Source organism: Melospiza georgiana, chromosome 15, assembly GCF_028018845.1.
Source record: "Melospiza georgiana isolate bMelGeo1 chromosome 15, bMelGeo1.pri, whole genome shotgun sequence".
NCBI lineage: Eukaryota > Metazoa > Chordata > Aves > Passeriformes > Passerellidae > Melospiza > Melospiza georgiana.
In genome coordinates this window covers 13671678-13695399 of record NC_080444.1, presented here as the reverse complement: position 1 = coordinate 13695399, position 23722 = coordinate 13671678, and the positions used below count along the sequence as shown (strand labels likewise).

General features: G+C 37.8%; 1 protein-coding gene across 16 annotated transcripts in view; it reads right to left on the bottom strand.

Annotated features, from left to right (window-relative positions):
- The window catches only part of TENM2 (teneurin transmembrane protein 2), a 617488-nt gene that overhangs the window by 224666 nt on the left and 369100 nt on the right, over nucleotides 1–23722 (bottom strand). For all 16 annotated transcript variants that reach the window (XM_058034869.1, XM_058034857.1, XM_058034859.1 and 13 more), the window contains one exon: nucleotides 947–1156. In XM_058034869.1, the coding sequence (XP_057890852.1) occupies nucleotides 947–1156 (210 nt within the window). The remainder of the gene's footprint in view (nucleotides 1–946; nucleotides 1157–23722) is intronic.

Below are 23722 nucleotides of genomic sequence, written 5' to 3'. Positions count from 1 at the left end.
TGCCTGCTCACCCTCCCACCACACCCACAGCCCCCATTAAAGAGGGTGTTCAGGTGTGCAGCCCACAGTCCCACACCATACAGAACCTCCAGAGCTCCCTCACTACAGCAAATTTATCCCTTGGGCAGACCAGAAACTGCATAGAAGCTCCACACCTACTGTGTTCAGTTAAATAACACACAACATGTATCTCTAATAATAAAAGAAAGGTGCTAGAATAGCTTCTTTTTATTTGTCTGTATTTCTAAAAAGGGACTGGATCTTCACTCAGTTTTTGGCTGTCAAAATGAAAAGTCAGCACCTACTAATAAAATTAAAATAGAAAAATGAAAAGAGAGGAAAAAAGAAGAAAGAAAACCCTAGGCACTACAGATTCCATGAGTGATAGAGCTGCAAATGTTTTAAAACAGTGGCCTGAAAGACAAGAATTAATTTGCTGAAAAATAGCAGATCTTAGTTAAATGTGACATTGTAAGTACAGAACCAGACAGATTCAGAAACAAGAACAGACACAGACTGGCAGAAGCAACATGCATTTTTTAGATACAAAACCTCATCACCAAATGATATATTACATTAGCCCATGCAGAACAAAGAACCATTGTGTGTACATTTCTCTCCTACCAGATGCAACAAGGAGCAGGAAACCTACTTTGAAAAATAAATCCCTCTGATGACAAGAATTCAATAATATTTTTTACACAGCTCCTACCATACTTCAAACTAAAAATCCCTCTACAGTAAAATGAAGGAACACCATCTATGATGCATTGCATTTCCAGGAATTTTCCATTAAATAAACCAGTAAGATTTTCTTTGCCCCATTTCCGTAGATGCTCTCAATTTTCTGCTGATGCAAGAACACATTTGCACACATTCAAAAAGAAGGCTTAGAACTGGCACAAACATGTCACAAACAAACTCCATATGTTTGCAATTTTCTTACCACTGCTGGAAGCCTGCTGTGGCCCCGAACACGCTCTCAGCAGATAAGAATTGGGAGAGAACTCCTCGTCAGGGTTGGTGTCCATGATTTGATGGGACGTGTTGCTGTCTAGCAAAGGCATCTGGCAGCTGACTGGTGCAGGGTTGTGGGAGCTGGGCAGCTGGGCAGAGGGGAGAAGGCTGGACGAGGACGTGGGTGGAAGGGGACGACCTGGGAGAGAGGACAGAGGGATCAAAGATCAGCAATGAGTGCAATGGAAAAACCCCAGCAGCCAAGTCATGGCACTGTGACCTTCCGTGGGTACACTCCAGTACTGCCACGCTCAGCCCCACAGCCTCCCCACTGGTACCTGCCTGGCCCTTTGTGTCACATTCCCTGAAATTACATTACGTCTGTACATCTCTTAAAATAACAGTGGTGGGCTGATTGTTTTTTTGTTTTTTTAACTAGGAAAATTGCTGCAGCACAGGAATCTCTCAGAGGCAGCAAACAGCCCAACAAGGGCTTTCTTTGAGCTAAGAATGCTCTGGACCTTCCCAGATCCCCCTGAGAGATGTGACAGGAGGGGACAGCAGGACTGAAAGGCAATTAATTATTCCACTTTAAAGATGGGCTAAACTGGAATCTGGGCTGGCAACTCTCAGTTCTGCTGTCCTTCCTCTCCCATTGCTTTCCTCACCAGAGCTGTAGGAGCACAATTTCCTGCCCAGCCAGGTTAATTCCAACCCTGAAGCCCAATCCTTAATGGGTATGAAATACTTCAGCCCACAGCAACAATATGGTCTTGGTCACACAAAGCTGTGATATCAATTCAACAACAAAAATGTTCATAATTATGCATCCTATTCTTTTGTGAACTCTCATAACTTTACATTAATCCATTCCATCAAATGCACACAGATGAAGACAGGTTTTTTTTTCTCATTGTGTGGTGGGGTTTTTTTGCATTGCAAGTTTATCTAGTACATTGAAGAAACTCTTCATGAATAATTTAAATGTAAGAAAATATGACCTTTGTGATACTGCCAAAGTCTGTAAGGCAGAGATCTGCTACAAATGTTGAAACACAGCAAAACTACATAAAATGCTGTATCTTTATTTCCATCATTCTTAAAGAAACAGTAGAGAGAAAATACACACTGATTTTCTCACTGGTTATACCTTCATTTTCTTGAATCAAGGACCCCTCACTTTGTATGAATTACTCTAAGGTTTGTACCATTAAGTAAATATATGGAATCACACATTAAATTCCAAATGAGGGGGGAAAAAAGGCAAGAAAATGAAAAGTTCCAACTCCCACATATAAATTTTATCTGGGATGCAGCAAAATACCAAAGGCTCACGTAGATACTGAAAACCACCAACTTTGTACTGCTTGGTACCAGCAAATAACATGAAGTACTTTTTTCCCTTCGAAAACTTTTGAAATAAAATAAATACTAGAACACATGCACGTGAGTTTTATGATTATTTGTTATTAATTTTTTAGTCCTGGATAAATTGATAAGACTGAATGACCAAGATATTATATGACAGAAATGGATTTAATCTACTCCATAGTAAATACCATCTGCAATCTTTTATGCAGCAGAAAATTCAATATGCATTGAATATTTTCATTGTGGACTTGCATTTGTGAGGAAATAATTCTAATATTGATGATAGGAATAATTACTGTTATTATTCATGATTATGCTATTCTTACGAAATACTACCAGAAAATCCTAAACATTCCAGGGATGTGATTGAGCAAAACCAGCTTCTAATTATTTCTTTGCAACGTGCACAAAGAAGCAGAGAGGCTGAGGTTTGACACACCTCTGACAGGAACGTGACACTCGTGCCCACTGTGTGCATTTAATTTTCACATATTCTGGCTCTGCTTCAACACTGTGAAGTTGAAAGAAGCAGCTTTATAAATTCTAAATCTGCACTGACTGCATGTATCATATGGAAATGTATTACTATACTATAAAACTGTTGGATGTGTGAGGGTATGAGATGAAGGAAAAGATTTTTTTCCTTTTGTGGAAACTACATATGGTATTTTAGAGCAATTTAGGTACAATTTTGCAGAATACATTGAGAAATGAAAAAAAAACCCTCAAATCCTGAGAATTCTTTTGTCAAGAATGGTAATGACATTGTTACCATCATGAAATAATACAGCCCAAGTCCCTGAAGAAAAGGCAAAATGTCTAATTACTGCAGCTCTGTTTGTAGCTGGGAGGAATCAGAAGGCATGGAGCTGTTAAAATGGGGCATCATTTTGGTGGGAAGTTTGCTCTTGAGGAAGATCTGCCCACAATCACGTGCTAATGGCAAAACAGAGATGCCTGTGAGCCACAGAACCCACTGCCAGTCCATCCTCATCCAATAAACAGCCAAATTTAATTAAAATTTTTCTTGTTGAGACGTTCTTGGTCTATCAAGTTGATTTTTTTGCATCTACTAAACATTAAACTCCCACTACAGCCTTACCTACCCTCTTTGTGGGACTCTTAAAAAACATTTTCTCTCTCTCTCCACTCCCCGCCCCTGAAACACACAGGATCTCTTAAGACACCCAGATTTATGTAAAATTAGGTGGGAAATAAATTGAAAAATTACTAAACAGGAACAGAAAGACTCCATCAAGCTTTTTTGCCCTAAAAAGATAATCTAAGGGGTAACTATCTGTAGCACCAGTCAAGAGAATGGCTTGTGAAAGTCCCAACATGTGGGGATGCAGTTAGGCTATAAAGAGCATCATATATGTAATTTATTTGTTACTATACATTCATAAGTGAGAAATGAGGGGTTTGATTCATACTTACATTAATATCTTGGTCAAATAAGTCCAATGTAACATTTAAAAGAACAGAGTAAGCTTTGCATGTTCTATAAACCTGTCACACCCATTCATGTGTCTGCAGACATCTCAACAGTCATATTTTGAAACTTCCCAGCTCTTTAAAATATTCTAAATTTCCATTGCTTCTCAATGGGATTTGCAATACCCTATGGTCTATAAAAATGGTGTGACATATGATAACATCATATTCTATTACACTGCTGTTTTCAAAAGTTAAATCATAATAGAAGTTCCTACAATTTGTCTTCGTATAGTAATATATTAAAGCTTCTCTGAACAAGTTTTTTATCTAGGTGAGCATTGACAGAATCCTATGTAATGGATACTTACAGTGACAGCAATAATGTAATTGTGTAACACAGTCAAAGAAACATAAACCAGATACAAATGCTAGAAAGGGAACCAGGCTTAAAGCTGATATATTACATTTTCAAAAGGGAATTGTATCAGTTCTTTTCCCAATATCTGTTCATATGCATGCTCATACTGCATATACTCATGCATGACAAAGACTTGTACAGATACTGAATACAGCACTCGTAAGGCACTTTTCAAAAAGCAAGCAGCCAAGAAGAAAAAACAAATTTCCTCTCCTCCCACCCCTTTCTCCTGTCATTTCTCTTATCTTGCTTTTTGAGAGTGAAGGAAGAAATGTGGTAACTCTTCATTCAGATTTGGGCTTGCTTTGGGCTTCCACACCACACAGCACCTCAGCCTGCAAGGGCCTTCTTTACCCTCTTTTCACCTATATTCCATTTTCCTTTTAAATCAGGCTCATGTTTCTTCACCAGCCCAGGAATTTTTATGAAACCATTGCTCAATTACTGCTACACTTTAAGTCCCCAATGCTTAAAATCTGCTGTAGAACCTACATTCAGAAATCAGACCATGCTCACAGCTGGTAATGTCTCAAGCCCAGACAGGGAAGAAGAGTCCTGTTCATCTCAATCACAATAACAACATTGGGAAAAGAGATACTTCAGTTGAAAGACCACACCATCACCAGAAGGACAAAAAAAATACAAAGGAAAAAAAAAAAAAGACTGCCTGCAATCACTCCCAGCATGAATATACATAAATAAGAGACACAATCAAAGAAGAGATGCAAGCTGCTCATCAGTTACTGAAGGATATTTGAGATACACTTTTCATACTCTCTGTTCTTCCTCCTCCTTTAAAGGACCTATAGGGTTTTGTGGATAAATAAAGCCCACATGTGTGTAGAACCCTGGCCTCTGTATTACACCATGGTGCAAATAGGGAACAAAAAAAACCCCTGGAATTTAACAATTTTGTGCAGCAATTATGGAAAAAAATGCATTCCAATATGTATGTGCACATATTTATATACATTTTTATATATACTGAAGTATAGTTACCCACAGAACTCTAGATAGACATGCATAATATCCAAACCATGTTATTTTAACAGGTATAAAGATGAATCCAGACTCCTTAAATAGCTATTTTGCCATTAATTTGGACAGGAGGGAAGATCACAACCTATGTGTTGCCATCTCACACTCTTAAGTTACTCATTTCAGTCAATCCTGTCATTTACCACCCCTGAGTCCCAGGTGTGGTAAATACTGATGTCAAAGCTTCTTGTATCTGTAATGGAATTCTCAAGCTTTTTCCACTAGCAGAATTTCTCTTCTAAGGTTAGATATGTGTAGCAAACATCTGTGTAGAGTGTTCAACCCTGTGCATTTCAGCATGATTGTCATACACCTAGGCAGCATATTGATAACTGACATTTATGACAGAAAATCTTCCTATATGTACAGGCTTTTATAAGCAAGATCAGCTTTCAAAAGTTTCAACAGCTGTTAATTTTCACTAGCAAGGGGTTATCATATAACTGCTCTGTTCTTCTCTAAGGATATCTGCCCAGTCAAGCAGCCAATAAACAGAAATGCCCTGTAAAAGCTAAATTAGTCACATAAATTGCTACCAATAAAGCCCTTTTGTTCTACAGCTCTGGTCAGAAGGACCAGGGCTCAGGTAGAAAAAGTAGACACAAGCCAACATCTCCCTGTGCAATCCCTGGCAGGTTAGATTGCAGAAAGAAGGGAAACTTTAAGGTAATTGTTTTTAAAAAGCAGCTCTTTGGAAGATGTAGTGGCATGCAAGTGTTAATGCAGGAAGCTGAGGAGGCAGAGTGAGAGCAGAGGAGTTGTTTCTCCATAACTGATGGCATCAGAAACACTGTGTAAAATACTTAATTGGCAATTAAGATTTTGACATTTACTGATTGAAGCTGCTGATATTCATGTTACACCAATACAAAGTATAGGACCCTGTGCAAAGTAATCCCATAAAATTATGTTAGTGACTTATTTGATGGACAGGATCATTAACTGCAGTTGCTGCATTGCTCATTTACACCAAAATTATACACAGAGGGCTATCTAGCAATGGAATGGGGGGATGTTAACGGGAGGTGATAAAAGAGAAGGATCAGATCTCGGCCTCCTTTGCCCCCTTCCATCAGGAAAGCTGGACAGAATCAGAACAAGGACCAGGGGCAGGACCTGTAACAGCTCACAGCCTCCTCCACCTAACACATTCACACTACGTTTTCAAGTCAGCCTAAACTGAAGCACCTACATTGTCAGCATTGCTAAGTTCACTGTAAAGAATGAGAAAAGCTGCTAAATGTGTCAGGAAACAATTAGATAGGTAAGGTGCACATTTTTGCAGTGCAAAGCACTATGAATTTAGCAGGCAGCTGATGAAGGCGAAACTTTCCTGAGGTACAGCACATTCAGCAGACTCTCCTCTTCCTCCCCAGAAAAATTGCCTTCTGCAGAAGAAGAAAAATATCTCCTTCTAATCTGTATGCACAGCACTGCTCACCACTGGCTTGGGCCCTCTCAAGGCAGGGGCAAGAGTTATATTTAATATATATATATTAAAGATATATATATATATATACTATATATATAGAGAGTTATATTTTATATAACTATATATATATTGTGAGTTATATTTTATATAACTATATATAAATATATATTGTATATATATGTATATTTAGTATATATTATATATATATATATAGAGAGAGAGAGTGTTATATTTAATAAATTAAATATATATTGTCCTAACTGGCACAAAGAACATAAATATTTTTTACTTGGTGAATTAATACATTTAACCGACACGGATGGGGAGCAGCATATGTGATTTTTGTAGCTAAACTGACCTCTGTGCACTGGGGGCCAGCAGAGCCCCAGCAGGGAAAGCTCTGCCCAGGGGAGAAAGTTCTTCCCCCCAGAGCCAAGCAGGCCGTGCTGGCTGCTCCCAGGAGAGGCAGGACAGCTCCCAGGGGTTAGCCAGGAGCAAGCAGCAATGCTCAGCCAGCTGTGCAGAGCATTCCCTCAACCCCTGACTGCACTCTAGTGCTGCCTTGAGCAGGCTGACCTAGAACAGAGGCTAGGCAGAGTAAAAAAATAAAGTAGGGATTTATTAAAAGGCCTCAATGGATATTCCCTAGACAGCACAAGAGGCCAGCCAGGGCTACACCCAAGATGAGCCCAAAATGCATGACCAGTTGTAGCCATATTTTCTGAAAAACCCTTTCCTTAGGATTTTTCCTCCTGAGAAGCTGAGAGGCCTCAGGAACAAAATATAAACAATTATTATCTGCTGCTGTGGAATGCAACAGGTGCATCTGTGATTGGTCTCATGTGAATGTTTGTAATTAATGGCCAATCACAGTCAGCTGGCTCAGACTCTCTGTCCAAGCCACAAGATTTTGTCATCATGCTTCCTTCCTTTCCTATTCTTAGTAAGCCTTCTGATTAAATCCTTTCTTCTATTCTTTTAGTATAGTTTTAATGTATCATAAAATAATAAATCAGGCCTTCTGAAACATAGAGTCAGAACCTCATATCTTCCCTCATCATCGGACCCCTGTGAACACCATCACAATCAGTCATTAAATCTCTCACTTTTATAAGTTTTGGTCCCTTTTCATATTGTAGTTAACATTCCAACTATAGCTTTAGGTTATGAAGTTCCATCCTCCTTGTTTTTCTCTCTTCAATTCACCATTTATTTATAATGCTATTTATTATACGGTTATATTTTTGGGCCTGGAGCTTGTAACAGTTGTCCTTGGTCAAGCTGGAAAAGGATTGTTCTCTTTACCCACCCTGTGGAGAGAACTCACTGACACTCACTGTGAAGCTCAGAGCTACACACTAAAGCAGCACAGAATCTGAGAAAAACACGAAAACTGAAACTCAAGGCATTACAAGAGGGAGAGACGAAACAAAAGCCCCAAATGAAGTATGTGAGAAAAAGAGGGAAAGGAATCAAACAGTCTATGATCGTTTTCTTCAGCTCCAAGTTGCTTCCTCTTGCCTAAACTGCTGCACTACTTCTCTAGGGCAAACAGGATTCAAAAAGAGCAAAAGAAAAAGATATAAATCAGGATTTGGATGACAGAGAGTTATCAGTGAAGAAAAGTACTTCCAGTCTTCCCGAAGCTCCTATCTCCAAAAGCAAACAGGCACAAAACCAGCCAAGCTAAGAAAAAGATTTTCACAGAGTCTATTTCACAAAAGTCAAAGGACAAAACATGGTCCTTCTAAAAGCCCACACCTGTTTTCTGATGTGTGTAGGTATTTTTCTGCATCACAACAGACATTAAGGGCCACTAAGGATGCAGCTGATGCCATCTCATCATTCCAGGCAAAGAGAAAATGGTGCTGAGACAATTAAAAGAGAATAGCAAAAGAGAGATTTAGACACCGTAAGTCATCACCTGTGATTTATACCACAGTGAATCAGCAAAGGCAATTCACTACCACAGGTTTGTGTTTTTCCCATTTAACAAAATTAGTAACTCCCTACCTCTTGCTTAGTTTTCTCAACATTTGTTCAAAAAATTTAATTATTTGTTTTACAAAAAGCAAAACAACAAAACATAGAAATATATTCATATTTTATATATATTCTTTTCCCTCTTCTCTGAAGTAAAACCATTACTGCACAACTAGGAATAGACTCTGAGAACTGCAGATAATAGAAAAGGGATAGATGAAGAAACACCAGCCAGTCCTGATCCCTGTTTTTTTATTACAGATCCATTCTAGAAGCCTGTTTAAGCTTTGTTATCTTCTTTAAACCATTTGACCTCTGTACATGATTAATATTTTCTGCAGTACTGCACATGTGTAATCTTTGAATATGAAAATCACTGTACCAACAGAAGATATTATCATTGCAAAAACTCTGTAGGAGAATGAGACTAACTTGGAAATCAATCACTTCTGACTTCCAGTGCTGAAGTTAAATTATTTTTTCTAAGCAATCCATCTACAAAATGTATCAGTTTTATGAAATTTGGATATTAAAAATAAGGAGACAGTCATGACTTCAGAATTATCTAAACCAATTCAGTATGTAAAGGAATAATTTGCTGCTGTCAAAAGCTAATGTCACTTAATTCTTGTCTTGTTAAATCATCTGATGCCCCCTTCTTTTTTAGTTAAACAAAGATAAATAATAAAAGCAATTTACAGCTAGAAGATGTTAGGGTTCTGCAGCTGTTCAATGTCTTCTGGGCAGATTAGATTCTGTAATGAGAAGTTACAAGCCTCATTTTATAAAAGCTGTTGCTGTCTCGGGAAAAACATCAGTGAATAAGATTAGAAAACCCTTTTACTTCATGAACCTATTACACTCACAAGCTGATTACTTGGCATATGTTTGATACCTTCATAGCTGGAAAACAGTAATTTGTTTCAATGATTTTTTCCCATCACTCATAAAGTCAAAATGTCTCCTCTAATATTATCCTTCCTCTGATTCAGCCAGGAAAACCAGAGACAAATCCATGGGAGCAAAACTCACACCAAGCAGAATTTAACTTCCCTAAAAAAGGTTCCACTGAACTAACTATAACTAACATTAAATTGTAACAACTTATGAGCTGCCTGTTCCTTGTGGGACAAAAATAACATTCTAAGATTAGGAATGCATTTAGAAGAAACTTATTGGAAGATCCACAACCATATGTGAATGAACTTTATGCTAACTTAATAATATCTGCAGCTTTTAAAAACTGGGAAGAAAGAAAATTCCCTGTTTATCAATCTTACCAGCTAAACATTCATGTCAGGGAATTCCACTAACAAAAGGGTGGTAATTAGGCTCTGGGTAGGTAATTAGCAGGCACCCTGTGAAATCTTCCCTCCCAGATCAATCTAGAAGTACTTGATTTCATCTTCATTCAGGGACACCAGGAATTCAGACTGCGCTGGGCTACAAACTTGTTTCCACTATCCAAACACCTTCTGTTTACCTTCACCTAATTTTAGTGAAATTCCAAGTACTGTTAAACAACCACTCACACCATCTGCACTGCATTTATCCCTGAATGTTGGCTTTATGTCTATTAGAGAAATTTATTTCCAGGGATGTTGCAACACTCAGCATTTCAAGTGCCTGGAGCCACTAATAGGTGGGATAAATAACAATATCTTGAACAAACATGAGAAAACTCCAACCTGTAATTATTTAACAACTCTGTGAGAGTGGTACCTAGTCAGTACTAACTGGTGGGAGTTGGATAATGATTAAGGGATTTGTGTTGACTCTTTGGAGCCTAATAAAAAGAAGTAGCTCCATTTCCTGGAGGAAAAATGAGAAATGAAAACAAGGCTTCACATGACCCACATTACGTAAATGGCCAAATAATTTAAATAATATGCTTAAAATCTGCTCTATCATGTGCTAGTGCTATATTCTGGCTAATTCTGCTTCAGGCTATTAAAGACTACTTTTCTTGGTTCCACCTACAGTTAAAATATGGTGTTGCTATTTGCTTTCGAAATGTGTGGTGAACACAGTCCTGAATTAGTGCTGTCCCACTGCTGTGACACACTCTTTGAGATGTTTTTATTTTAGTGCTGCCAGATAGGGAGGTGCAGTTAGAACAGCAACAGAATGATGGGAATTATTCTTGATAGTTGAATTTACATGACATAATCTTGAGACTTACATTTTCCTTGCCTCGTTTGGTTTCTTCTCTCAACATCCAGCTTTGCATTTCTTACACCACCCAGACTGACTGAGCAGGAGTTTTGGGTGCACAAGCAAACTAAAAGTTTGACTTTCCAGTCCTCTCTGTAACTGGTGGGATTTTCCAAAGCACAAAAGCATATCAGAATTTAACTTAAACATTTAACAGGTGCTGCAGATGTGTAAGATTGCTGTGGTATTTTACACTGAACTCCTGTGTGCCCCTGCTGAAGTTAACACACCTGTAACACATCCTCCTTCAGGCTGAACACCCATCCCAGCATTTAACAGCAAAGCACAGTGAAACCTCCACGTCAGTCAATGCAAACTCTATTTTTGCCTTCAGCACAGCCAGGGCTTCTGCACTTTTCTGAAGTCCTGAATTGCTCCCCCAGCTGCAGTCTTTTCCTGACTGCAATACCAGGCTGCTGTGCTCATTCAGTGCAGGACAATCCTCTGTGCTCAGGCCTAGAAAACAGCCTGGACCCAAAGTGAAATTTAAAATCTAAGGGAGTGTGAAATACCATCACATACATGAGCTAGGCCCAGCTAACCCTTTAAGGAATACACAATGTATCCCAGCATAGGATTACGGACAACCTACCAAATCACTTACAAATAAGCAGATAAAATTTTGTTCTCACCTAGTATTGAATAAGGTTTGAAATATTTCCATCTTTGTTAAGGTGATTTCTAGTTCAGAGTTTGGGAAGTAGACTCAAATAAAGAATCAGAATATAAACTACAATCTATAGACCACACCTTAGCTGAAGACTGGAATCTGCTCACTTTTCTTACATGAAAACTGAAAACTGTTTCTTCTTAAGTGAGAAGGCTTGTGTCAAATTTCCCTTTATGTGGAAAGATTTAGCCAAAATAAAACGTGAGTGGCAGACTGCAACATAACAGTGATCAGACCATTAATTATTTTACCACTGCTGTGTATCCCCATAATTAATGGCACTCCATGAGACCAATACAGGAAATTAAAATTTCCTTTTAATGAAAAGAAATTGCAGACATGAAAGGCCACTATATGAAAAATGGGTCTTGATTCTGCAGTACTAAAATAACCTGTAACCTGATTAAAAGGCATTTGGAAGCACAAAACTAGATGTGTTAAAAAGGTAAGAAATCAGAAGATTTCTTTTTCATTATAGTTACACTTAAAGTTGCCAGAATGAAGGAATAAAGATACATGTTCTTCCCTTGCAACAAATGGGCTCTGTTCCATGCTTTTTGGTAAAGCCAAAACCCCACTGAAAATCAAACAGGCTACAGAATAGCTTGAATGTACCGTTCTGTATTTCAGCACAAACTGTATCTTTAAAACAATGACAGTTTCTCTCATCTTTTCAGTCTTAAAGCACTTTAAAACTGCAGCCCAGAAATACATGGACAAAGAGAAATTAAAGCAACTGAAGCTGAAATTTGCTACTTAGGAATCCAAAGTTTGTTTACACCATTAGAAGGCACTCAAATATATATCCCCATAAATGACAAGGTCCCAGCAGCAAATTAACAGGAACAATTTTCCCATCTCAGGAGCTGTCAAGATGGGCTCTGTTAGCCAATTTATCTTACTCTAGCACATCTCTGGTGCTTGTCAATCAATATGTGAAACATTTGGTGTTGATTGCCATTTTTCTATCCACTTCCTTTTGCCTCTCGTACCAGGCAATTTACTGCAAGTCAATCAAGGTTGAAGCAGACCTTGTTTAAATAAAACACTGTTGAGTTCTTTTCACACCAACAATTTCAAAAACAGAATGAGCTGTAGCTCTTCACATTTACATTTATACTACTTTTTCTGTTTTTCCCAAATGCCATGCTCAAGCTATAAGTCATAACTAAACTCAGCCGAAGGCTTATGGAGAAATCAGTCAAGGAAGATGAACTGCATAGAACTGTAAATGCTTTTGCTGTCAAAAATTCAGGCTATCAATGGAGACAGACAACATTAAAAAGTACTTAAATAATCTGGGATTGTTTCTTTTTTTACCCTTGCTTGAAGTCAGGTCTCCACACCAGAAAAAACAACTTCTAACTTGTCTGAATTTCTTAACTCTGGATAAATATTTCAAATATTCATTTATGCTGGTATTTTAGGGTAAGAGGAGCTCAACTACTGCGTTTATAGCTGTGGTTACAAATAAATGTTTGAAGAAAGGCAATTCTGCCAACAAGAACTTGGTCCCACATTAAGCACACCAGCTGCCTCTCACAGCTGCCTCTCACATTCAGATGAAACAATTGCAGAACAATCCCAGGACACACCACAGCTGATTTTGGCACTACCTTGGCATCACCTGTCAGCAGTGAGGCAGGGAAATAGGGCAGAAGAACACCCTTTGCACCATGTAATTTTACAGGTATACAACTGAAACAATACGCACTTACAGTATGCAACACTTGCCATTTTTCAAACTTTCTACACAGTAACTTGGTTTTACAATCAACACCTACAAAACCTCTCCAGTGTGCTCAATCTTGTTTCAATATTTAGGTTCACCTTGGACTGCAGAATTTACCCCACAACAAATCACAGCAGTGGCACACAGAATTACTGTCTGCTGGGTTGGAGCAGCCATTCAACTCCTGCCAGATGCTACAAGTGCTTTTAGGTGCCATAACTAGGGACTGGCATCCATTTATTAACCTTAACACCATTATTTATCATATTCCCATATGTATAAGAGCAACAAAAGAAAATGTAAGTCAGACCAAGCCCTAAGATCTCCAAAGTAGTAATCCCTTATGGATAACACGGAATATATTCCCTTAATAACAAAGAGAAAGAAAGCGACTATGTTACTGTTATTAGTGAGATCATCCACTCCTGCCCTTAATTCTGAAAGACACAAAAGTGCAAGACATTCAAAACCCCTACAAGCTTAATCAGATATACACATTAGCATACATGAAATATAAATTATTTAATATATATTATATGTAGACACGTAAGAGAGTCAATACATCACTCTCTCTACGTTAGAAAATGAATGGTCATTGAAAGATAAAAAAATCCTCAGTTCCTTCTTTGATCAACAACTTACAAATTTGCAACAACACCAAATTGCCTATAATTAACACCTTGTAAAATTTAATGACAAGAAGATTCCGGGTCATTTGCTTATACTTTCCTATGAGACCTAATATCTTCTTGATCCATAGCACACAGCCGAAAATAGATAAAATGCCTGAAACATAGTCAGAGACTGAGTGAAAAATAAAAACAAGTGTATTACAAGGCATATACAATCACCAGTCCCATCTTGAGCAGTATATTTAAAAACTATGCCAGCATAACAAGCACCACAACTCAAATGGGATGCATTTCACTATCTTTAGGGTAAAGAATGCTCCAGATCTCCAGATTAATTATAAAATAATAGATGTTAAACAGTTTAGAGTACTAGTCTCAGGAAGGAAAAACCTCTGCTGTTTATCCTCCCCAAGGGGCTACTGTAGGTAACCCTTACCAGGCAGGCCCCAGTTAAAGGATCCTCCTTTACTCTGCTGCAAGTAATAGGCGGGAAAAAAATTATCAAAAAACCCCAAAATTCAGTTTATATATAAGACCTAGGGGTATATCATCTATATGGATGTTTTATAAACATATACAAATATAGACGTACACACACACAAGTATATGTGTATGCACACTGGGATATGTGGGGTCCTAACACCACCAAGAGTTGATCTTTGAGTTATTTTCAGAAAAAATTCTCATTGGCCATGAGAAGGAAGTTATATGTTTTACTTGACATTGATGTCACTAAAACAAAACAAACAAACAACAAACCCAAAATCAACAAACCAGCGAGCTGGAGGCATTAAAAAGTACGTCCTGCAAGGCAAAACCAGTTAGCCTGATTTATGCCAATATGATCCATGTTCTGCTTCAGTAACAATAGCCAGGAGCCCACAGTAAAAACTATCATAAAAGTAATAAACAATTCCAGATTGCCAGTTTTAATTAAGGGTGATTTCCCTGCTGTCCTCCAAAAGATGCCTCCTACACTAAAGCACAAAGAGCCACACTGATATAACATTTATTTTAGAATTTTCAGTGATTTTCGGTGATAGGAGACCACTTAAGACATCACAAAATTTCCCTTTCTTTTCTCTGCACCTGTCTAAAACATACCTTGAGAAAAACCTTCAGAAATCTCTGGGCTTCTTTGGATATAAATTTTGCCACAGGCCAAGGCATGCATGAGATTTTTACAATCCTCTCAGCTATGTTGATGCTACTCAAAGTTTGCAGAAAGCTCATGTCTGGAATTCAGGTTTACAGCTGGGCTCAGACAAGTTATTGGAAAAGCATTTCCTCCAAAATAAACTCAAACACAACAAACAACACCCTACACCTGCTTAGCAAGTGTTTCTCTTGCTCACAGCAAAGCCTGTCTTTTCAGCAGTAGGATTTTCCCCAACATCTTGTACCAATTTTGTGGTATGTGCTTTCTGACTATGAATTCAAAAGGCAACATAAGATGTTTCTGCCACAGAAGGAAGCAACAGGTGATGGGTGATTCAGTTATTTATTAACTGAGTGCCCTAAATCAGCAACTGGCTCAGGTCAGAGCAATTCACTGCCTGTCCCCGCTCTGCCCAGCCCCTTCTCCAATACCTTCCAAATCTCCTCAGATTTTCCACTGGGACCCTACAAAGGCTGAACACAAGGTTTGATGGATTTTAGGGAATGTAGATGAAGTTAGCAAGACAGAGAGGCTCAATATAGAGAGAAGCAGTGTTCACTGCCAGAGGGTTGCACAGTTAGTTACCATCCTCTCTGAGAAGGAGATCACATATTTCACTATCCTTACCATCAGACAGAAGTCCAGGACTTTCATCTGTTCCTACCCTCCTTTTTTTCCCCCATCCAACACCAGATTGCTTGAAACCTTAATTTTAACAAGAACCTGCAATTTTAGCTGCTAAGAGAACTTCACTTTCCTGTCTCTACAGCCCCAGGGACTAATTGAGAAGATTACCTGAAGGCTTGAGGTCTAAATGCTCCAGAAAGAAAAACCTGCTTAAAACAATTTCTACAAAGAATGCTGACAGAAATAGGAACAACAAGGAGATCTCCCTGTCAGTGCAGGGCTTTACAATCACAAATGAGAGCATGCTGTATGTTATCATGTGTTGGGAAAACCAGTAATAGCACAGCAGGTTTCAATGATTTATTTTATTATAGCACACAGAAGGGTGATAGATAAGGAGCTTGTTTTCACTACAAATCACAGATCTGAAAAAAGGTCTTGATCTAAAACTATTATGAACTAAGAAGGCGCCAAGTTTTCTTCTGTCCTTGCTAACTTGCCGTGGTGAAAGATGAAATTTGTTAAGTGTCTAAGGCTGAAATAATGCTTCTCTCAGCTACCATGGAGATCATATAAAAGTGGGATTGAGAAATAAGTGGAGTAGATAGGTAAGAAAGAGTCAAAGACAATTTTAAAAGATGCCATTTTACCTACACTTAGTAAAATGAAAACTAGAGAATCCACCCTCCTCTTCCATCAGAAGTCATGACCCCATCAGAAACTGATGTACAAAACGGTTCCAGCAAGGTTGGTTAATAGAAATAATACATCACTATCCAGCCCATTTGGGGCTTTTGTTCTTAAACACTTCAGTAAATGGGCCTGTTTTTTAACTCCAACAGATAATTATGAAGTGCAATAAAAAATTCAAATTATGTTAATAGGCCAGAGAACAACGGCTGTTTCTGAAATCACTGGCAATTACTAGACATAATGGTTCTCAATTAAGCTGGAGGGTAGTTTCAATCGTTCATAATTCACTATTTTAAAAGTATCATAAAAATATATAAATGTGAGTTGTTAATAAAACTTTCAGACCAACCATGTAACCGCATGTGTCACAGAAAGTAATACTTATTTTATTTTGATGGTGCCTTTTCCCTTGTGAATGATATGTGAATTGTGAGTGAAGAGAGGGTAACTACCTGGGATTTGTTTCTCTCAGTGCTCCAAAGTGGAAGAGGAGTGGTATTTCTGTCTTGAGCAACTTCAGTTTCCCTTAGGAATACATCAGCAATCATACATGTCTTTACCAATTCTATTTTTATATCCTACAGCTCACAATAGAAACTTTAATACATATGTGGATGTGAACCAGAGGCATCAGGCTTGCCCACTTTCAGATTGCTATTTCACATGTTCTTCAAAGCAATAAAATGGAACAAAGTGGAAAAATAAAGGCCTAAAATCAGAAATCTTGAGGATCATGAAATGGCAAATCCTAAGCACCATCTTTCAATTATGAGCTTGATTCACAATAGATTTCTACCAAATCAAGTAAAACAAATAAAACAAAATGAAGCCATTAAGGAAAGATCAATTGGTGATAATTACTATCCACACTTCACTAAAACTAGCACTTACTTGTCCACCACATGTTTAACCTTGCATTAGGGAAATAGCACAGCTGCAAATTGCTAAGTTCTCATTGTAACTTTGCTATATATGATTAATGATCAGTTTTCTGGAGACATGCCTGAACTACCTGAGTATATGTATTTGAACACATGTGTGCATTTGTTTTATTTATTTATTTCCAAATCGATGACACCTTAGAAACATTTTCTATAATTCAGCCACTTCAACCCTCCTCCTGCCAAGAAGAAAAACTTTGATTTTTATTCAAATACATTTGCACACATATTTCTGAGAAAGAGTAAATCATTAGAGAATAGTTCCTAACTGTAGAAATTAATATTTTCATAATTAAACAGCAACTCAAAGATTGAAGCATGACACAGTAATTCATCAGTGGAAGAGCCATTCATCATCTAGACTTCAGGATGTGTTGAGAGTCTTTATTGCTTTGGCCTCATTAAAATGGTGAAAACCATGAGCTAACATAAATCTGAATCTCTAAGTATTCTATTCCTTAATTTTTAATAGCTCCACAAAAAGAGAAAGGTTAAAACCAAATAAAAGAGATACAAATAGTAATAAAATTGCCCTAATGAACTGTTAGTTATTGGTTTTAGCCATTTTTCTTTAAAAAAAAATTAGTTCAATTTCTGAATGAGTTAGATGAATTAGTAATTAGACTCTTTATTGACCTTTCTTGGTTTTTGTTTTGTTGTAGGATGTGGTGTGTTGGCATTTTTTAATCCCTTCATTTTTATTCCCTTTTCTCTTTTACTTCTTTCACTTTTAGTCTCAAACTTGCAGCTAAAGTAAATCTCAAGTGTTACAGCTGGACAAAGATATCTACATAAGGACTACATTGTAATTCAAACTTCATTCCAAATGGGACAGAAATATTCTGAACTCATTCCTATGCAGAAAACACTTGTTTTTCTATCTCATTAACATCATCATACAATATCAACAGATGCTTAAAAGCCTCTAGTGCTCAAGGAATGTTGAGAAAATTGAAACACAAGTACTTATGAATGGTAATCTAATGATACTGCAAAGATTTTAGTTTTCTGTACTACATCTACCAAAACACACATATCCCAACACTCCCTCCACCAAAAGTCAAGATCTGTCATTAAATAGCTACCATTTTTATGTTACTTCTTACTGGTTGGCACTGTTCATAATTTTACTTCAGAAAAAAGTAAAAATAAAAGAAAACAGGCTGGGGTTGAAGTGTCCCTGAATTGCCCACGCCCTCAGTGGCCACCATGCCCACAGAACAGAATATTACCATTGCATTACAATCACAGTAAACAAGCATCTGGCTGTCACTTAAAATACAGCTTTTCTCTACTGGTAATAAGAAACATTTTCTGCTAATTTCTGTTATCTGTAAATCTCTCTTGGCATTCCAACTCTGCACTTAATGTGCTGTACACACTCCACTTTATGCACAATGAACATTGCCATCAAATGTCAGCATGTCTTCTTGTTATCTTAAAGATAAGCAGGGATTCACTCAATGAACCATCTAGAGAGTAAGAAGATAGAGAATAAGGAGATATTTTTTATTATGGCACAGATATTTAACAGAAACACATACACACATATGCATGTATATTTTCTTCCTTTTACACCAGGGAAATAATCATAGTCATTTGCAAAACCCCCTCACTATTATTTCCTGGCTAGCTCTGTTAATTTAATTGTAGAATGGGAGTTGAAGGCAAGTTTAGATCAAGTTATGCATCCATCTACCACATCTCCACAGGACATCAGCCCCAGGTTAATTGTACCTGCTCATTTTCAGGTACCACTGTTGGCTCCCTGCTACTCCAACAGCAGAAACCAGAAGCTGAGTTTCAAGGCACTGCCCAATTTGTTTTTCATACATCTTGTCCTTTTAGACTACTGGAAAATTAATCTGCGAATGACCCTTAGAAAAAATATGAGCACAGTGCACAGGTGAGAAACAGCAGCCTTGAAAAATTAAAGTTATGTAATAATTTTCCTTCTTGATTTAACAATGAAAAGAAACCCAGTTGACTGAATTCACTAGTATGAAGTCAGTGCAAGGAATGTCACAATTCTGCCACAGGTTTCAAACTTTAAAATGGACAAGGTGTTTCATATGCATCAGGAATAGCAATATTTTGGTTAAATAAAAGAGAATTTTTAAAAGTCGTGACCTCTAATTGAGTGCCTATATTTTCAATTTTTATTAAACTCTGTGTCTTATTCTCCCCTCATTTAGATGCTTGCAAAATAAATATAATTATATCCAACTTAAATAACTTTGGAACCTTGAGCTGCAGGTGCTGGTATGCTGTATCTATTACCATATTTTAAACCCTTTTAAGAAGATTGCATTAATTTCTATGATAATTTAGAGCCCATAATGCATTCCAAGATGTGAATAGATGTTAATCACCAAGGAATGATTCTCCTGTATACTAACGAAGTCATGCTGCAACCAGTAACTACTACTTTTAAAATTCAATATTTCCACTGAAAGAGTTAGATTAAGATTTGTTAAAGTAACTATACCCCTGATATGGGCTTAAAAACCCCAAAGTAATTAACAACTACATCAATAGCTATGGCCTTCCTATCTACAGGAATTATTAGGACAGAAAATGTTTGTAGTATTCAGCTCATTCCTTGCCTGGTATTATTAAAACTTAGCCATGCATATTCAACTTCTGCCACCACCACAGAGCAGGAGAGCAGCCAGCTCACAGACAGCAGGCAGAAAAGAGGCTTAATTCTCACAATGATATTATGTTTAATAGTACAGATTCATCACTGAGGACAGGCTGACAGCTGTGATTGCAGAATTATTCTGATATTTGGATTGCTAACATTCAGCCAGAGTTTGCCTCTCGTGTAAGTCAAAGCTCAGTTTGTTCCATCAGCCTCTAACAGAGCAGCATTCAAATTGAAATATCTCCACAAACATGGTGAAAATTGACCATGTTTTCCTGGAACAAGGCAGGAAAACACGGCTTTACCCCAACCTAGAGGTAACTAAGCATGCCTTTCTGCAATAACCTGCTCACTATTGTTCTGGACAGCAATCAAAAGCAGGATGCAGCACAGGTGAGCCATTGCCTTGTCACTGTCAGCAAGGAGACCCAAAGAGAAGGAGCACTGAAAATCCAGGTGACCCCAGCTCTGGGAATAGCTGGCATTTGACTCCATGGCTTTGGAATGCTGAATGCTTGCTTTATTAAAACTCTATTATACTATATTAAAGAGAGATGCACTGGGATGTCCATGATTATGTCAGAACAATCTCTGAAACACATTACAATGTGCTGGAAGAAAATCAGCTCCTATGCGAAATATGAGCCAAAAAAATAAATTCAGAAAACTTTGGGGGGACTTCTAGATCAACTTGTGTTATGACTTAAAAGACTTTGCACTCTTTCTGGCATCATGCTTGACACTGCTGAACACTTTCAAATTCTGCTGCCTTCAACAGAAGTTCATTATGCCTTTCCAAAATGTGTCAAAAGGTGGCAGATAAAATTTAAGACAGCTTAAAAGGTCCCATATCCTCTGAAACCCAGAAATATAACATTAGCAATGCAGAACAAATTTGACTTTTGAAATACATTGAAGGATTTTGTAGAAGAATAATTTATTTACTCTTCTTTTACATATAAATAGTTCGCTTTACAAGAATAATATCTAATTGAGAAATTAAGTATTTGATTCTTTACTTTTTTTTTTAAACAACAATCTGGGATAATTTGATGGTTGTATATTTTTGTAGCAGCAGTCAATGCCATTTGAGCAGTGACAGGATTTAAACTGCCACCAATACAAATTAAATCATTAGCTGCTAGATGTAGAAAAATTCAGAATCGTGAATTTCAGTCTCAAGAGAGAAAGCATTTATTCTCACACGTTTTATATAAATAATCACTTAAATCTGTACTTGTTAAGTACAAAATATGTGTTAGCATAACAAAGTATCTGGTTCATATAAATGTGATTCTTGCCTTTCTCACTGAAAGAGAATAAACTATTTAAAAATTATAAAACAAAGCAATGGCTTGAGGAATTGAATTGCTAAATAAGCAAAGGCAGAATATTTACTGAAAAAAATTTAGAATGGCTATAGCATCTTATACCCATGAGTCACACAGAATTTTAATAATAAAAGTATAAAAAGGTGAATAAGGATCTAAGCAAAAGACTCATCTGGAGAGCAGTCAGTGAAAGAAGATGCAGGGAGTGCACAGCCCCAGAAACTCCACACTTCCAGCTGTTTATACCTGGAACCCTTCTGTGCTTGCAGGAATTTCAGACCCCATGGGCTCACAAGGACATCCCTGAGCTTTGCTCCCCTTTTCTCCATGGGGCACGAGCCCCTCCTGCTGCAGCTGGGTCCAGTGGGGCCCTGCAGGGGGGGAGAGGAGCAGGGAGCCCAGGGGGGGGTGACAGAGCACCAGAGGAACCCATCCATCCATCCATCCATCCTTTTATCCATCCATCCATCCATCCATCCTTTTATCCATCCATCCATCCATCCTTTTATCCATCCATCCATCCATCCATCCATCCTTTTATCCATCCATCCATCCATCCATCCATCCATCCTTTTATCCATCCATCCATCCATCCATCCATCCTTTTATCCATCCATCCATCCATCCTTTTATCCATCCATCCATCCATCCATCCTTTTATCCATCCATCCATCCATCCATCCATCCATCCATCCATCCATCCATCCATCCATCCATCCATCCATCCATCCATCCATCCTTTTATCCATCCTTTTATCCATCCATCCGTCCCCTTTCCTGGCCATGGTTCCATCCAGGTGACAGCCCTGGGCCGCCCTGGAACATAAAACCTTCCCAGGGGCTGAAGGATGCAAAGGTTAGGGTTAGGGACAGACTTGCAAACCACAGTGGAAAAGGTGAAAAGGACAAAACAGAAGTGTGGAGTTGTAAAATGAGTCAAAATCCATTACTTTCTCCTATAGCAGACCCCAGATATTCTAACAGCACAGTCCTACAACACAATCTGTTCCTTAATCAGCATAATAAAAAAACCCAGACAAGACTTGGTATTTTATTTGCTGAGCCTCCACCAATTACGTTCAATATAAAGAACTGAAACGAAGAGGAAAATCAGGCCTGGCCACATAGTGGAGTAGGAGACAGAGAAAAAAAGCAGAAATTAATCTAGAGTACTCTCACTACAGGAAAAAAAAATGCATGCTACACTTGGTCAGAAATCTTTTCTTGACAAATTCATGCTTTACACAGCTGGAAAAATGAAAGGGCCTGAGCAGGCACCAAGATTTATGGATGTGCCTGGGAGCTCTGGGGTCTCCAAAAGACCAAGAGGTCACACTGAATTAACACCAGCCACGGGCACTGAGGAGAGAAACAGGGAGAGCAGGACACAGAAATATCTGTAATAACACAGGAAATCCTCTATTTTGGCTCACAAATTCTCCTTCCTGATGTCAAGTGGCCAGCTGGGTAGCTCAGAGAACAAGACAACCAACAAAATGCAAACTGAAATTATTAAAAGCAGCAACACTTGAATAATGATGATTTGCTTGTTTTCCTTGTAAAACAGGAAATGTAATTTCACTGATAAATTTATAAGGGCTTCACTGCCAGCCATTTAAAAAATGTGGAGTCCTTGACTAAAGGGTATGCACTTCAGCCCTTAAAGAAATAATTGTAATATTTAGAATTAATGAAAACTTTTTTCCAAAGTATTTTCCTTTAATTACAAAGTTGAAAAGGAATTTTCTCTCATCTAACTTTTCATGTCAGTCAACCCACAAAACACCTCAGCTAGCATTAGGAAGAATTTCCCCATTTACAGCATCACATTACAATATGTGTACTTTATAGATGTTTTTATGACTTATAATAAAGCATTTGCCCTTTGTCACTGTCAAAAATAAGACAATTACTGCAGCTACCCATTCAGCCTGTTGCGCTGTATGGTTGTCTGGTATATCTTAGAAAATGAACTTTTTAGAACATATTTTTAACTTGAACTGCACAATGGATGCAGTTAAAAAAGACTGCATAAAAAACCTGACTGTTAAAAAAACTTTGTATACAGCTGGAAAAGATATTCCAAATTCCAAGCATAAAAAAAAAATTAAGACTTAGAAGAGTTGAAAGCTGAAGACCTGTTTAAAAATTAAAACCAGGGGTGATGCTCAGATACCTGATCAGCATAATTCTTTAGGACATCTCTCCCTTTTAAAGTAACACCTTTGAGTGAAGTGTCTTTTTAAAAGTCACAATTTCCTAAACCCTTTCCCCATCTAGACTGTACTACTTAAGAAACAGCTCAAATATCCTTTTTCTCCCTTGAATGGCCGTGCATATTTTGCCAGAGAGAGGAAAAGTCGAATGCATTTGTGCTGATGCTAAATGTTAATAGATTTGCCTAAATGTCTGCTAATAGCCCTGCCAGAATTAGCTAGAC